This window comes from Indicator indicator, chromosome 1 (assembly GCF_027791375.1).
Source record: "Indicator indicator isolate 239-I01 chromosome 1, UM_Iind_1.1, whole genome shotgun sequence".
Lineage (NCBI taxonomy): Eukaryota > Metazoa > Chordata > Aves > Piciformes > Indicatoridae > Indicator > Indicator indicator.
The window spans coordinates 87082425-87098199 of NC_072010.1; the positions used below are offsets into that span (position 1 = coordinate 87082425).

The following is a 15775-nucleotide window of genomic DNA, read 5'->3' on the forward strand; positions in this document are numbered from 1 at the left end:
CGTTCCTAGAGACACGGGGGGCGGCTCGCATCGGCCCCTCACCGCCGGGTGCGGTCCCGCCTGCTCGGTCCGGCGAACTACATCCCCCGGCAGCCTCCGCGCCGCTGGCCTTGCTTTACCTGGCTAGCGCAGGTCTGCGGCGCGGTGCTTGCTGGAGCTGGGAGTCCCTGAGGAGAGGGAAGACAGTCTGGCCGTGCGTGGGGCAGGGCTGTTCGGGCCGAGACAGGCAGCATGGACAAGCTCAAGCGGGTGCTGAGTGGCCAAGACACGGAGGAGCCAAGCGGTCTGTCCGAGGTAGCGTTCTGCTCCCCGGCACCTGCCTCCCCGCCGGCGGGGCGTCTACGTGTGTGTGTATCTGTGTGTGTGTGATTGTATCTTTGTGTGTTTGTACGGGGAGCTGAGCGCCGAGGCCCGGGCGGCGGGAGCACAACCGCGAGGGGAGAGGGACCCTGGGCCCTCCGTCGGCGCGGGTTGGCTGCCGGCGGGACCGGCCTGTGTTGTCCAGAGCCATATCCAGCCTGGCCTTAGAAACTTCCAGGGATGGGGCTTCCACCACCTCCCTGGGCAACCTGTTCCTCCGGCTCCCTCAGGGCGGAGCCGGTCACTGAAGCTTTCGCTTTGCGCTCAGGAATCGTTGTGTTTTATCCTGGAAGCCGGGTCGCGTTGCCTGGGAGCGGAGCCCTGGCTCCTGGGTTTTGTGGGAGGGGATGACTCGGTCTCGCAAGTGAGCCCGGGCCGGCCGGGAGCAGGAAGACTGGTAGCAGCGAGCTCTGAAGTAACGCGGAGGAACGGGACCTTGCTTGGTGTGGGCAGAGAACCAAGCCAGCACCACAAATACCGCCCCTCTCGGCCAGTTTGCTTGGAGAGCTGGTGGAATAGCGAAAGGGAAAAAACTCCTGGTGCTGGTGTGGGCGGGAGGCAGTGCTCCATCCTTGGGCACTGCCCGGCCCGCTCCCGACAGGGCTGCGCTTTGGCAGCACCTGCACTTCCATTGGCGACTGAGAGGGAGCTTAAAACTGAGGCTCCCTTTGAGCTGGAAGGGCACAGTTTAGCATCTTGGACTGTACCAAGGTTTTATCAGTATATAGTTATCTTGCACTCTTTATTTTTCTCCTCGTTTCTAGGTTATTGAAGTGCCTTCGTTAAGTTGGGGCACCAGAATGAAAGGCTTCGTTGCTTGCTTTGCAATGGGATGCTTGTTCTCCATCTTGGTAAGCACTTTTTTTTGGCCACATCTCCCTGATACTTGAGTTTCAGGAGCCCACATAATTGCATCCTAGCTGTATGCTGTTGCTGCTCCTTATAACTACCTGAAAGCAGGTTGTAGTGAGGTGGTGGTCAGCTTCTTCTTTCAGGAGGTTTCAATTGGATATTAGGAAAAATATCTTCACTAAAAGGGTCATTGGGCACTGGAACAGGCTGCAGAGGGCAGTGGTGGAGTCACCATCCCTGGAGGTGTTTGGATGAGGAACTTAGAGACATGGTCCAAGAGTTGTGTACAGGGAGATGTTAGGTTATGATGGGACTCCATGATTTTAATGTCTTTTCCAATCAGGCAATTCTATGATTCTGTAGTTTTTATTTTTATTAAGTCTCTGGTGAGAAATCTGACTCGGTTCCATTTAGATGCAGTGCACCAGCTCTTAATGAGAATGCTAATAAATACAATTTAGTGTATGTCTGATACTGCAGTTTGAATTTTAAAGTTTTCCCAAGGCTTTTGTGCTGTGACACTTGTTGGATATACTTCTTTCACAACTTAAAACCAATACTAATTTATTTTTTTCACTTCTTTTGCTAAATGTTCCTTTTTAGGGTAGCTGTCTGCTGTGGGCACCAAGGAAAGGACTGACACTCTTTGCAGTGTTCTATACACTGGGCAATATTGCATCAATTGGAAGGTAACAATATTTATCTATGAGCTCACTAATAAAGATGAGAAACTAAAGCAGAATGATAGGTGAAGGCACATAAGTGGTAGAAACTGTTACATTTGTGTCTGAAGATTTGCTGATGTAGATCGTTCTCTTGTTGCTGAATTTTAAGGTACAGTATTTAACCAGTAGTGCCCTGAATGATAAAAAAAATGGCTATTTTGTTTCTTGTTATTAGCAATGCAATTGAGGTAAAAGTAACTCATCATTAAAGAAGAATCAAATGCATGCTTTGATCATTGAGCTGCTTTGATATTTTTTGCTATTTCCCCCCCTCAGGATAAAAAATATTCTTTGCCATTCAGCATTTGCTAATGTTCTGTGTGTTTTGGTGAATATATTTGGGACAGTCTTGTCTGTTTAATAAGCCTTCATGGCCATTGAGGTTCCTGAAGGATAGCCTCACTGACTTTGTGACAAACTCAAGCTTCTGTGATTGAAGAAACTTAACATGGTGTTAGAAAGCACAAAAAAAAAATTGGATGTAATATATTAATATGGCAGAATACTTAATAGAGTATATGAGGCAGAACTATGAGCTTATATAAAACTTGCACTATGTATAATTTGTGCAGACCAGGAAGGGGCTGCAGGTCTGGTAAGGTATCAGAGTCCCTTATGTAGAGGAATTGAGCTGGATTACCTTGCAATCCATGCAGAGCCTCTGGTGTTATTGAAAGCAGGCTGAGAAAGCATCTGTCAAGAATGACCTGTTTGGAGCTGACCTTGTCCTGTGCAGCTAACTAGATATTTCTGCTTTGCTTAGGTTAATTATAACTGAACAAAATCATTGAATGAATACTTTAAACAAAAGCAGGATGGATTTTGTCTCATTGTATACCCTGTTTCTTTTGTTGCACAGCACTGATTGCTGTAACGCTGTGTACTGATGCCCCGTATGACAGCAGAGAATTTAATATGACTACTCCCCTTGAGTAGGAATCTTGCCTAGTTTCTTATATGTCTTTCTACCACTGTGTTAATTTTGTTTTGTTTTTCACAGCACTCTCTTTCTTATGGGACCAATGAAACAATTGAAGAGAATGTTTGAGCCTACACGTTTAATTGCTACTACTGTTATGCTAGTAAGTACCAAAGGAATCTGTTTTAACTTATGCTAACCTGTGAAGTATTTTAATTTTAAAGTACTTTCATATACATTGACCTAACTACATCTCAAGATGTGTTTGTGAGCTGCTGTTTGGTTTGTGTTTGTTGTTTGGTTGGGTTTTTTTAATCAAATATCCTGCATGTCTGCTGTTGTGGAAAAGTATGTGTAGCACCAGAAAACCACCTTCTTATTATGAAAGACTGAGCTGAAGCCAGGTTGTGACACTGAATGAGTGCTAAAGTTTTGTGGTCAGCCTGTGTGAACCTGCACATGCCTGCCTTTTTGATGTGCTTGAGGTCACATCATATTTTCATGCTGTGCAAAGAAAGATGAGAAACTATTTTTTAATAGGTTGTGCTATAGAACTTGTTAGGCATCCTATTTTGCATAATTTTGTCTTTTTGTATTCTGTCTGATTTGCTTTAATGAGCTCTACACGTATTTCCTGACAACAGGAATTCCTATGCCTTGGTCATCTTGCATTAAAAATACAGAAATCATTCCACTTAGCTGATTGCTTCACGTTTTGAAACTTGTGCAATAGTGAAACCGCAAATTCAACATTCAGCTCAAGTCAGCTCTTGGAATTATTTTTATCTTCAGAAGATGGGAATCATGGCCAGCTTTCTACTGGGGATGTGTGTGACAATGTGCTGCTTTGTCTCCAACCTTTCCCATTTCTCTTGGAGAATTTAAAATTTGGAAGGTGGTTTAACAGAATCACAGAATGGTAGGGGTTGGAAGAGACCCCCTGAGATCATTGAGTCTACCCCCCATGCAAAGCAAAACCACCTAGGGCAGATCACCAGCAACGCATCCAGGTGGGCTTTGATGATCTCTAGAGAAGGAAAATCCACAACCTCTCTGGGCAGCCTGTTCCAGTGCTCCATCACCCTCACAGTAAAAAAGTTAACTTGCATGAAAATGCCCTCCTTTTCAGTGGGAATATCTTTAGAGCATCACTCAGCATCAGTTCTTCCTCTTTAAACATCCAGAGAGGCTGCAGGCAACTGATGGAGCTTGAGAAATTGATTGCTCCCAGATGAACAGCAGGCAAGAAGGTTGCTGCATGGTGTGTTTGTTTTGTATGTACTTAGGATGCCTGGAGTCAGGAGAATGCTTGGAACATTGTTCACTGGAATAAACCCAGTTGTTAAATGTATGATGTAGCATTGAGACCAATGTACAAATCACCACCTTTAAAACTAATGAAAGAACTCCATTTAATGTCTATAATCACGGTTGAGGCAAGTGTATGGTTTATTTGGCAATGCATGTGTTACTGTCTTGAATATGCAGAACTAAATAGATTTTTTTCACTCAAGCAGAAAAATGCACATTATAATCTGTCTTAGCACATGGTATCTGTATCAACCGGTTGGTAGATGCTGATGAAGAAAGATCAAGTATCAGCATCTGCCATTGCTAAATGAGCTGTTGTGTCTTAAATTGAAAATCAAAACTTGAACTAAAAGGAGGCTTCTGTTAAAACTGAGGACTACAACAGAAAATGATCCAGAATGACCAACTATCCCCAAAGACACTGTGTCTTTACTGCAGTTAAACTCTGAAAGAAGTGCCTGTTTGAATGGCTGTGTTGGACTTAGTATTAAACAGGAGAGCTACTAAGCAATAACTGAACGTTCTTGAAAGAACTTCAACAGGAAGTGTGGCAGTTAGAGAAGCAGGAAGACTAGAGTCATAATGGAAAAGTCTTACCTACACAAAACAATGAAGTGTGGTGCCTACCTGTGACACCAGGAAGTGTGTGGGATGAAGTTGGAATCTGCTGATGTTGCAAAGGAGCTATAGGAACCTCTTCCTCTTGTCACTTTTGCAGCGTAAAATGAATTTGATTTGCAGCATAAGAAGGAGGTGCTGGAATGGGTACAGAGAAGGGCAGTGAAGCTGATGAAGAGTTTGGAGAGCATGTTTTGTAATGAGAGGTGGAGGGAGCTGGGATTGTTTAGCCTGAAGAAGAGGAGGCTGAGGGACCTTACTGCTCTCTACAACTCCCTGAAAGGAGATTGTAGTGAGGCCAGTGTTGGCCTCTTCCCCCCAAGTAACTAAAGACAGGGCAAGAGGTAATGGCTTCAAGCTGCACAGGGGAGGTTTAGATTGCATATGACTTTCTTTAATGAAAGAGTGGTGGGTCATTGGAACCAGCTGCCCTGAGGGGTGGTGCAGTCACCATCCCTGGAGATGTTTGAAAAATACATAGATGTGGCACTTCAGGATATGGTCTAGTGGTCATGGAGGTGTTGGGTAGAAGGTTGGACTTTGATGATCTTAGAGATCTTTTCCATCCTTAATGATTCTGTGATTTTCTGGAGAAAGCAAGCTGATACCTCCTTATTACTTTAATTCACCTCAGTAATGTAATAGCAAGAGCATTTTGAAAAATGCTCTTATGCTGAATTGGATAAAACTATCAAATGATGTAATCTGTTTCTGTGAAGGAACCCATTTTGGTGTTCAGTATTTGTAAAAACTGGAGTTGTTTCTATGTTTAATAGAAATTGTTTGTTTTTGTCTAGTTGTGTCTCGTACTAACACTGTGTTCAGCTTTCTGGGTGAGTATGAGTCCTGCGTGAGTATGTAACTCAAGTATGTGTGATGGTTTTAAGACTGTCTTTTTAATTTTTTTTCCACAAAGTTCAAGCAGAGAAAGTGAAAGAATGTAAATAGATCACTTTTGGGTGTAAGAAAGCAAAATAATGATTATTCTAAACACTTCCATTGGAGAGATAGAAATGTTTAAGAACTACTCAAAACAAGGTTGGACAGTTGGGCAGTCTGGGACTCGGCTTGGTCACTTGGTTTCTGTCTGCTTCTTCTTTTCTGGCTGAAGATAACACACTGACCTTGACAAGCTAAGTCTAACAGCCTCTCTGCTTCTTGACTCTCTGCCTTCTGCCGGGGGGCTGGGGGGATTCCTTCTGGCTGGGGGGGAGGTCCCTTGGGGAAGGCCCCTTGAGGGAAGCAAAGGGGGCTTGGTTGTGCTTTTCTGTTGATTGTATGTATTTGTAAATGTTGTGAATAGTGTATATTTGTACATATTCATTGCATTTCATCATAGACTGTAGATTTGCTTGTAAATACAGCTTTCATTTGCTTCCAGACTGAGCTAGCCTGGTTATTGTCGGTGTGGGACAGGGATTTCAGCTCTCACACTGTTACAGTATGTTTTAAAAATAAGATTCCTACACTGTTGTCTCATTTGCTGTGTTTTTCCCTCCCTCCCTCCCCTTCTCCCCTCCTTCAGTGGCATAAGCAAGGACTCGTCCTCCTTTTCTGCATCTTGCAGTTTTTTGCCTTGGCATGGTATGTGATTTCTTCCCCCCACACTCAAAATTAGCCATTGTACCTAACGTCAGTAGCTTGAGTTGAGTGGATTTTGACTTTGAATGAGTTAGAGGGAAGCAAATTTTTTTTACTTCTTGGTTCCCCAAGATACAAAGCAATGCATCAATGAGGAGCTGACTTATGATTCTTGATCTTTCACACCATTTCAGAGGCTTTGGCCATGGAACTCAGCACTCTATTTCTGGAGGAAGTTCCTTTGAACATGTTTAATTTTTGTGAACTTGAAGTAAAACTGGCCTTTTCCTGTGTCCTGGCCTCCCCCACTCCCCCCCTGCCTTTTTCCCTCCCCTGTATTTGTTAGTCACTGTCTAGTATTACTTCATTCACATTCTCCCGAGTCTGCTTGTTAAAAGACCCGTATATGCCAATGAAATTATGTGTCAGTGTTCAAGTTAACATAGGCTCTGTGTGATGTCACAGAACTAGTACAGAAACTGATGCAGACATCTAGCCAGCCCTCAAACTCAAAGCTTCTTTTTGGTTGTCTGTGTCACAGTTTAAAGCATCAGAGAGGTTCTTCTTCTTTGTGAGTCTTAATTAAACCTGACATGAAGAATAACTTTAGAAATCTTTTTTCTTAGGTACAGCATTTCCTTTATACCATTTGCAAGGTAAGCTTTCTTACTCCTTCACTTTTTGGCATCTTGAGGTTTAATGATGCAGAAGATTTGTTTCTAGAAGTGTTGTAATATATGGTTTTAGCAGTTTTGCCATGCTGGTATTTAGAGGGAGGAAAAATACATGTAGTTAAACCTGAAGATGAAACTAGGCATCTTCTTCAGCGGAAGAATACAGTTGTAACAGAGAGAGCTTCCTGTAAAAATATGTAAGCTTGCTGACCACACACTAATCTCAAGATTTCCCTTTGGAATGCCAAAATGTTGGCCCAAAATGCTACAAGACAAGAGTGCTCTTCTGTGTCTTTTTTTTTTCCTCCTGTTCTCCCTCATGAACACTATTCTGCGTTTGAGAGTACAGTTTTCTATCTTGCTCCATCAGTCCAGGCCTTCTTCAGTGCATCACCTCAGAAGAGGCTTGCAGGGATTGTTTCCATCCCAGCTGGGCAGGTGGGCGTCGAGAAGACCACTTGTCTCTAATGCATTCACGTAGATGTGCAAATTATGGCAGAACATGTATTGATATCCTCAGTGCCAGTGCACAGCAGCATAGAATGAGTCTCCTCAGGCAGCATGCCTGAGGTGACTCACTTTGTTTTCTTTTTGATTTCTCCTGTCTGTAGGGATGCTGTGAAGAAATGTGTTGCTGTTTGTCTGACCTAACAGGAATATTGGATGCTTCACAAAGTTCTTGGAAGTGTAGTAGAACTGTGTTATGATCACTATGTATGTATTTTCCTAATCCTGTCTTACACATGTGCCTTTCAGCTTGTTGTTAGAAGCCCCTGATGTTAAATCCAGTGTATGCAATTGCTTGATTGAGTAAGCAATGCTCTCTGTAGGAAAGGGTGCTTGTGATGAAACGAAGTTCAGTCTGGCAGAAATAAGTAGACAGAGATCTAGAATTCATTAGGATAATTCTTACGTAAAATTGTGTATTTGTTTGGTTTTGCAGAAGTGACAAAGTAATACAAAAAGTCTATAAAACAGACACCTCAGCTGATGCGACCATGCCGGTCTAGAGGATTTCTTTTTTGAGAAAAAGAAATCAGTTGCCATCTGATTTCTTCCTGACAACTTCTTGGGTTTTTTTTAGATAGCCTTATGTTACTTAATCTTTGCACTGTTTGCCTTAGATAACGGAATATTTGTATTCTTTCTTTTCCTTCTAAAAGATTTAATTCTAAATGAAAAAGATCTGTTTTGGAGTAAGTATGAAATGTTTACATCTTCAATGAAGCATATAATTTTCAGTTTAGGCTGATGGTGTTTCCTTTAAAATAAGTAAAAGGAACATTTTCATCTGTAAAAGCTTGCTCCTCTAGGAAAAGCACTTGCAAAATGAGGTTGATAGTATCTTTTAGCTGCCAGGAACCTGAATTCTTTGCCTTGCCTACAGCTAATGGCAATGTGTACAAGGTAGGAAGCTGGAAATTTTCATGTGAAGCAAGGTGCCTCTTTTCTCCCCCAGCTGCAGCACAGGAGTAGTTGCAAAGCTGAGGGCATAAGTAAGCAAAGAGAGAATTTATTTATGTCCTTACTCAAAGGACAAACTGTTGATAAGCTGAAAGCAAGCTATTGTTTAAGCAGTATGGGCCAGGGAGAAGGCATTTTCTAAACTTGTAAATAAATTAAAACTTCAAATTTTTTTTTTTTTTTTTGGTAAGTGGGATCACTTTCATTTCTCCTAAAGCTCTTGGGCTAGTGAACTAGCGTTGAAGAGAAAGTTACCATTCTCTATTGCCTTTTTTATCAAAGAAGCTATGAAGCAATCTAGCTGCTAGCTACAAACAAAAGCTGAGCAATCAGTTTCCACATTCCAAGGCCACTCTACATTATCTTCTGGGCTGTGTGTAATCATTTACTCCCACAACATGGCAGTGGTCAGTTTCCTGCTTGTGCTGTGCAAGATACTGTTTAATTTTCACCCTTCCCCTTACCAAACTGTCTTGCTGGAGTCCGTGTCTATGAAGATGATTACCCAGTGGACTTTGAGCTGAAGCCTCTCTTCCTCCCTCTACCAAGAGTTCAGTCATTTAACAGCATTGTATTTGCATGTCAAGCACATCCCTGACTTGTACCACAAATCTTTTAATGCAGGAAGAGCCTAGGTCTCTTTGGCAGTAATAATGCCAAATAATTCTGTGGCTTCTAGAAGGTTACTAGAAATTGAGTTAATTCAAAAATCTTAAGCCTAAGTGTCCTTCTGATAATTTTTAAAGCACAGTACCGTCTTGCTGGTAGGATCCTCTGAAAAAATCCTCCTCTTTGAGGATGGTGTAAAGGTGATTTTAACAGGCTCTCTGTGAATTAAACAGGCTCTCTGGAGACTCTCTCCTGAGGGTAACAGAGGGACCCATATGTCCTGACCCATCCCATAGAGAAGTCTGCAGCCTGCCTGGGGCCCAGATAAGGGACATCACAAGGAGACTCCCAAAGCTAATCCAGCCCACTGACTATTACCCATTGCTGGTAATCCAAGCTGGAGGTGACAAGATCGATAAGAAGGGCACCAGGATGATTAAAAAGGAATTCAAGGCCCTCGGACAATTGGTTGAAGGGGCAGGAGCTGAAGTGGTGTTCTGCTCAGTTCCCTCAGTGGCAGGGGTGTACACTGAGAGGAACAGGAGAACCCACACCATCAACAGTTGGCTCAAGGGATGGTGCCAGCAACAGAATTTTGGGTTCTTTGATCAAGGGGCAACTTTCACTACACTCGACCTGCTGGACCTTGATGGGGTGAATTTATCTAGAAAGGACAAGAGGGTACTAATATTGGAGTTGGCAGGGCTCAGTGGGAGGGCTTTAAACTAGGTCTGAAGGGACTGGGTGAGGAAATCAGTCTCCCTGGAGAGGAGAGAGTGGGACAGAAATTAGGGTTAATTGAGAAATCAACAGCCCAGCTGAAGTGCATGTACACCAATGTACGCAGTATGGGTAACAAACGAGGAACTGGAACTCTTGGTTCACCAGGAAGACTATGATGTAGTTGCCATCACAGAAACATGGTGGGACGATTCTCACAATTGGAGTACTGCACTGGGGGGTTATAAGCTCTTTAGGAGAGACAGGCAAGGGAGAAGAGGAGGAGGGGTGGCCCTGTATATTAGGGAATCCTTTGATGCCTCAGAACTTGAGGTTGTGGATGAAAGGATTGAGTGCCTGTGGGTTGAAATCAGAGGGAGGCCTAACAAAACTGACATCCTGGTTGGAGTCTGTTATAGACCACCCAACCAGGATGAGGAGGCAGATGAAATGTTCTATAAGCAACTGGAAGATGTCTCAAGATCATCAGATCTTGTCCTTGTTGGTGACTTTAACCTGCCAGACACCTTCTGGGAACTTAATTCAGCAGAGAGGAGACAGTCCAGAAGGTTCCTAGAGTGTATGGATGACAGCTTTCTGATGCAGCTGCTAAGTGAGCCTACCAGGGTTAAGGCTCTGCTTGATCTGCTGTTCTCAAATAGAGAAGGGCTGGTGGGAGATGTGATGGTTGGAGGCTGTCTAGGGTGCAGCGACCATGAGATAGTGGAGTTTTCAATATGCAGGGAGATAGGGAGGAGCAGTAACAGAACCCTCACCTTGGACTTCTGGAGGGCAAACTTCAGCTTGTTTAAGCAGCTTATTGGGAAAATACCCTGGGTAGCAGCCCTTAAGAAGAAAGGGGTCCAGGATGGTTGGACCTACTTCAAACAGGAGCTCCTAAAGGCACAGGAACTGGCAGTTCCCACATGCTGTAAGACGAGCCGGCGGGGAAGACGACCGGCCTGGATGAGCAAGCAGCTCCTGAAGGATTTAAGGGAAAAAAAGAGGGTTTATCACCTTTGGAAAGGGGGGGAGGCAACTAGTGATATGTTTAAGGATGTTGTTAGATCATGTCGGAGAAAAATCAGAGAGGCAAAAGCCCAGTTAGAAATTAAACTGGCCACTGCTGTGAAAGATTATAAAAAACGTTTTTATAAATATATTAATGCTAAAAAGAGGGGCAAGAAGAACCTCCACTCTTTATTGGACCTGGCGGGAAACATTGCAACTAAAGAAGAGGAAAAGGCTTCTTTGCCTCAATTTTCAACAGTAAGGCAGGAAGACTTCAGGATAACTGGCGTCCTGAATTGGTAGATGGGATCAGGGAGTGTAGTACCCCTGAATTCCATGTGGAATTAGTTTGGGATCTGCTGAGCACTTGGATATTCACAAGTTCATGGAACCAGATGGGATCCATCCAAGGGTGCTGAGAGAGCTGGCAGATGAGCTGGCCAAGCCTCTCTCCATCATTTTCCACCAGTCCTGACTCATTGGAGAGGTCCCAGAAGACTGAAGCTGGCCAATGTGACACCCATCCACAAGAAGGGCCAGATGGATGAACCTGGGAACTACAGGCCTGTCAGCCTGACCTCAGTTGCAGGGAAAATCATGGAGCAGATCATCTTGAGGGCAATCACAGCGCACCTGCAGGACACCCAAGGGATCAGGTCCAACCAGCATGGATTTAGGAAGGGCAGGTCCTGCCTGACCAACCTGATCTCCTTCTATGATCAGGTGACCGCCTGGTGGATGTGGGGCAGGCTGTGGATGTAGTCTACCTGGACTTCAGCAAGGCCTTTGACACTGTCCCCCACAGCAAACTCCTGGCCAAGCTGGCAGCCTGTGGCTTGGACAGCAGCACTCTGCGCTGGGTTAGGAACTGGCTGGAGGGCCGAGCCCAGAGAGTGGTGGTGAATGGTGCCACATCCAGCTGGCAGCCTGTCACTAGTGGTGTCCCCCAGGGATCAGTGCTGGGCCTCATCCTGTTCAATATCTTTATTGATGATCTGGATGAGGGGATTGAGTCCATCATCAGTAAATTTGCAGATGACACCAAGCTGGGAGCAGGTGTTGATCTGTTAGAAGGTAGAAGGGCTCTGCAGAGGGACCTTGACAGGCTGGACAGATGGGCAGAGTCCAACATGATGGCATTCAGCAAGTCCAAGTGCTGGATGCTGCTGTTTGGCTACAACAACCTCATGCAGAGCTACAGGCTGGGGTCAGAGTGGCTGGAGAGCAGCCAGGCAGAAAGGGACCTGGGGGTACTGGTTGACAGGCGCCTGAACATGAGCCAGCAGTGTGCCCAGGTGGCCAAGAGAGCCAATGGCATCCTGGCCTGCATCAGGAATAGTGTGTCCAGCAGGAGCAGGGAGGTCATTGTACCCCTGTACTCAGCTCTGGTTAGGCTGCACCTCGAGTACTGTGTCCCGTTCTGGGCCCCTCTGTTTAGGAAAGATGTTGAATTGCTGGAGCATGTCCAGAGAAGGGCAACAAGGCTGGTGAGAGGCCTTGAGCACAAGCCCTGTGAGGAGAGGCTGAGGGAGCTGGGACTGTTTAGCCTGGAGAAGAGGAGTGACCTCATGGCTCTCTACAACTACCTGAAGGGAAGTTGTAGCCAGGAGGGGTTTGGTCTCTTCTCCCAGGCAACCAGCACCAGAACGATAGGACACAGTCTCAAGCTGCGCCAGGGGAGGTTTAGGCTGGAGGTGAGGAGAAAGTTCTTCACAGAGAGAGTGGTTGGCCACTGGAATGTGCTGCCCAGGGAGGTGGTGGAGTCACCATCCCTGGAGATGTTCAAGAGGGGATTGGACGTGGCACTTGGTGCCATGGTTTAGTAGTCATGAGGTCTTGGGTGACAGGTTGGGCGTTGATGATCCTTGAGGTCTTTTCCAACCTTATTGATTCTGTGAATTCCATCTGTGTAGAGTTACTGTTACAAAGGCAGTTGAATGGAAAGTGCCAGCCTGAAAACATGGCACTGATATTGGGATGAATCAGTTACACAGGATGATGTTTGAGTGCTATGTCTTGGTGCTCACCCCTCCTCAGGATTTGGAAGTTAATACTGAAATAATGAGATTGACTATTACTTTTCTTGAAGGAAGAATTAGTTAAATGCCTGAGAGAGAGTGGGAATTAAAGAATACTGATACCTCTTCCCTGACTGATCTAAGACAAGTATCTGAACTGGTGTGTATCTTTTTTTATCAGGGACTAGGTTCAAAACCTAATTTACATCTGTCAAAGGACCCATATTAGTCTTTTGTTAGGACTTTCATAATATTTACAGAATTCCCTTGTATAAGGGCAACTGAAATGCAACCCTGATGCCTTTTACATTCCAATGTTTCTTTAGTTTTAACATCTCTGGCTGTTCCAGGACAATACTGCAAGTATAGTGGATTCTTCCTCCCCCTCTCTAGGAAAGTTATGTTAACTCTGATCGTCATTCCAGGCTCATCAGCAGTCAGCATAATGGAATTTGACTTCTAGGGTTCTTTCTTTGAATCCTTCAGATTAGGAGAAGTAAAAGCCTTTTGCCTACTCCTTTGCCTGACTCAGCTGTGCAGGATTGTGGTATCCTGACTCTTTAGCAGTTCCCCTAGAAGAACACTGGAACTGGATATGCTGAATACCAGCTTTTCAACTTGCATATTAGCTAGCTGGAACCTTTTAGCTGACTGTTGTGAGCACAACCACTTACAGGTAGGAAATTTAGGAAACTACCAATTCATAGCCGGTAAACTTGAATTGATGCTGTAAATCAGCTCCACAGCCTTTTATTCAATAAGAAATTGAACAGAATTGAAGAAATTGAAGAATCAAAAGAAATTTTATTCAATAAGAAAACAGAGCAAATGTTTGACAGCACAGGAGGCTAAGCAATTGTAACATTAAAGGAAGGGAACCCAAGGAGAGATGGCAGAGACGTAAGGATCACCAGAGTGCCCTTTGCTGTTGTTTTCTGTCCCTATGGAGGTCAGGCAGTAGAAGAGACTCACCGTATTCTTGCCAATACATGAAATCTACTCAGGGTTTGTTATTTCCTCTACAAGCAGTTTTGATTTAAAGTAACTCTTGTCTATCAGAACAAAACTCTTCAGATTCTTGCTCATTTCTAAGTATTTGTGTTCAGGTTATTGCCAAGTTTAGCAACAAAATATTTTCCCTTTTTTTTTAAAATACTTTATATGTTTTTACATAATCAGAGAGTAAACTACTGTTTGAATATTCCTTCATGACCAGTTTCAATCTGAATTAGATTATACCATTTGTTAATTATTTTTTTAAATCATTAAAACTACTTTGTGTTAAATTTTGATATCATTATCTTTGGTTATCAGCTTGGCAGGAAGGATGGGCATTTCTGAAGCCCTCTCTAGCTTTTAATGTCCTTGAAGGCAGGAGTGTTTTATATGCACTCTATTGCAAATAGAGACATCTGTGTTTTAAATCACAAAACTCCTTCCTTGCTGAGTTGCCTACAGCACTTAACTGAAGGCTGACTTTCTTTAAGAAGCTTGCAGGATGTTGGATGGCCATCTCTGTAGGATTCGGTGTTCTACCAGAAAGTGGTTTTTGCCTAGTTTTGCTGATGGTCAGTGTGCCTATCCACTTGTTTGACATTTTGCAGTAGGCAGATAATATAACCTTAACCAAGCAGCCTTAGCATACAGTTCCAGCACAAAATGTGCATGTCTGGGATCAGCCAACTTTCCAGATACAGTAGAAATGGAAATGGAGAGTGTGGTAGTCATCTGTTCCCAGAGTACAGTGATTCTATACTTAAAATGTGGGATTTTTTTTTTTTTTTTTTTTAGTATTTCAAAAGTTTTGCTGTGTTTTCTGTGATGAAGTTCATTGTGAGTACTGGTACTATCTGGGATGGTTCTACAGGGAAGATACAAACAATTTAATCTTGTTTAGTATTTACAGTAATAAGATTGTTCATGAGCTACTACAAAAACCAAGGAAGAAATTTAGGCACTAATATGAAATTATTTCAAGAAATCATGGGTATTTTATTCTTTCTTAAAAAAGAAGTGTTAGGGTTTATGTATGAATACTTTACTATGCCAGTCTGGGGGAAGGCAGAGACTCTGCTATGTGTTGGCTTCCATCTAGGTGCAGGATGACAGGTTTGAATTAATTTTAACCTGTGAGTATATTGCAGCTGGTGCACAATGGATTTGGAGGCTTGTAGCACCAAGTTGCTGACACTCAGTCTGAAAATCCTGTCCTTGTAGCTGCCTTCTGGAGCAGTGTGGGCTGTTGAAGCTCAGCCCATTTTCCTATGTGCTAAGAGATTGAAAGAGCCTCTGAGTTTTTGGCAAGAAGTGGTTCTTGCTTAATTTCGATACTTAATCATGTTGATGAAAGTAAGATCACTGTTGCTGTTTTAGACTCTCAGAACTGAGGAGGATGATGATTAAACACACATTTGTCTTAAATATTGATGTTTACAACCATAGCAAATACTGACTGTGGAGGACAAAGTACAGAAATGGTATATATTTCTTAAAACCATGTGCCTCGCTGTAAGGTGACAATACTAATTTTTTAACTGCTGTGGACTTGTTTTGTAAAATAAAACCCAAACTCTCAGAAATACTTTACAATGTTTTGTGCTGTTATTGATTCTGTTTGCTCTTGTGCTTTTTCTGTGTGTTTAAACTGTTTGGTTTCTACTTTGATAAACATCTTTTTTCCTAACTTAAAAGTTTCTCTGTAATGAAGCAAATCTTGACTCATAAGTGCTGGGAGTTCTTTCCTTCAATAAAGTTATCATTGCATTAAATGAACTATTGTTATGGTTAATATGATTTTTAATGATGCTGGTTCTCCAGATGATGTTTTAATTGCTGTGTGCTGGTTTCTTGCTTTGTTTGTTTGAAAAAAAAGAAAAAGTGATTGTCTGGTGCTTGCTTCCTTTGCTGTGCACA

At 43.3% G+C, this 15775-nt stretch overlaps 1 protein-coding gene across 1 annotated transcript; it reads left to right on the forward strand.

The window, feature by feature from the left end:
- Window positions 1-231: 231 nt before the first annotated feature.
- SFT2D2 (SFT2 domain containing 2) lies at window positions 232-7691 on the forward strand. The gene is made up of 8 exons (XM_054386646.1): window positions 232-294; window positions 1125-1211; window positions 1816-1901; window positions 2938-3019; window positions 5583-5618; window positions 6311-6369; window positions 6993-7022; window positions 7652-7691. The coding sequence occupies exons 1-8, from the start codon at window positions 232-234 to the stop codon at window positions 7689-7691; spliced, it is 483 nt and encodes a 160-aa protein (XP_054242621.1).
- The last annotated feature ends 8084 nt before the right edge of the window (window positions 7692-15775 follow it).

What these genes read in the sequence shown, in the direction of transcription:
- SFT2D2 (XM_054386646.1), top strand. Translation starts at nt 232, where the DNA reads ATGGACAAGCTCAAGCGGGTGCTGAGTGGCCAAGACACGGAGGAGCCA. An exon ending in AATATTGCATCAATTGGAAG is followed by an intron (nt 1,902 to 2,937) that starts GTAACAATATTT and finishes TGTTTTTCACAG; the next exon opens with CACTCTCTTTCTTATGGGAC. An exon ending in CACTGTGTTCAGCTTTCTGG is followed by an intron (nt 5,619 to 6,310) that starts GTGAGTATGAGT and finishes CCCCTCCTTCAG; the next exon opens with TGGCATAAGCAAGGACTCGT.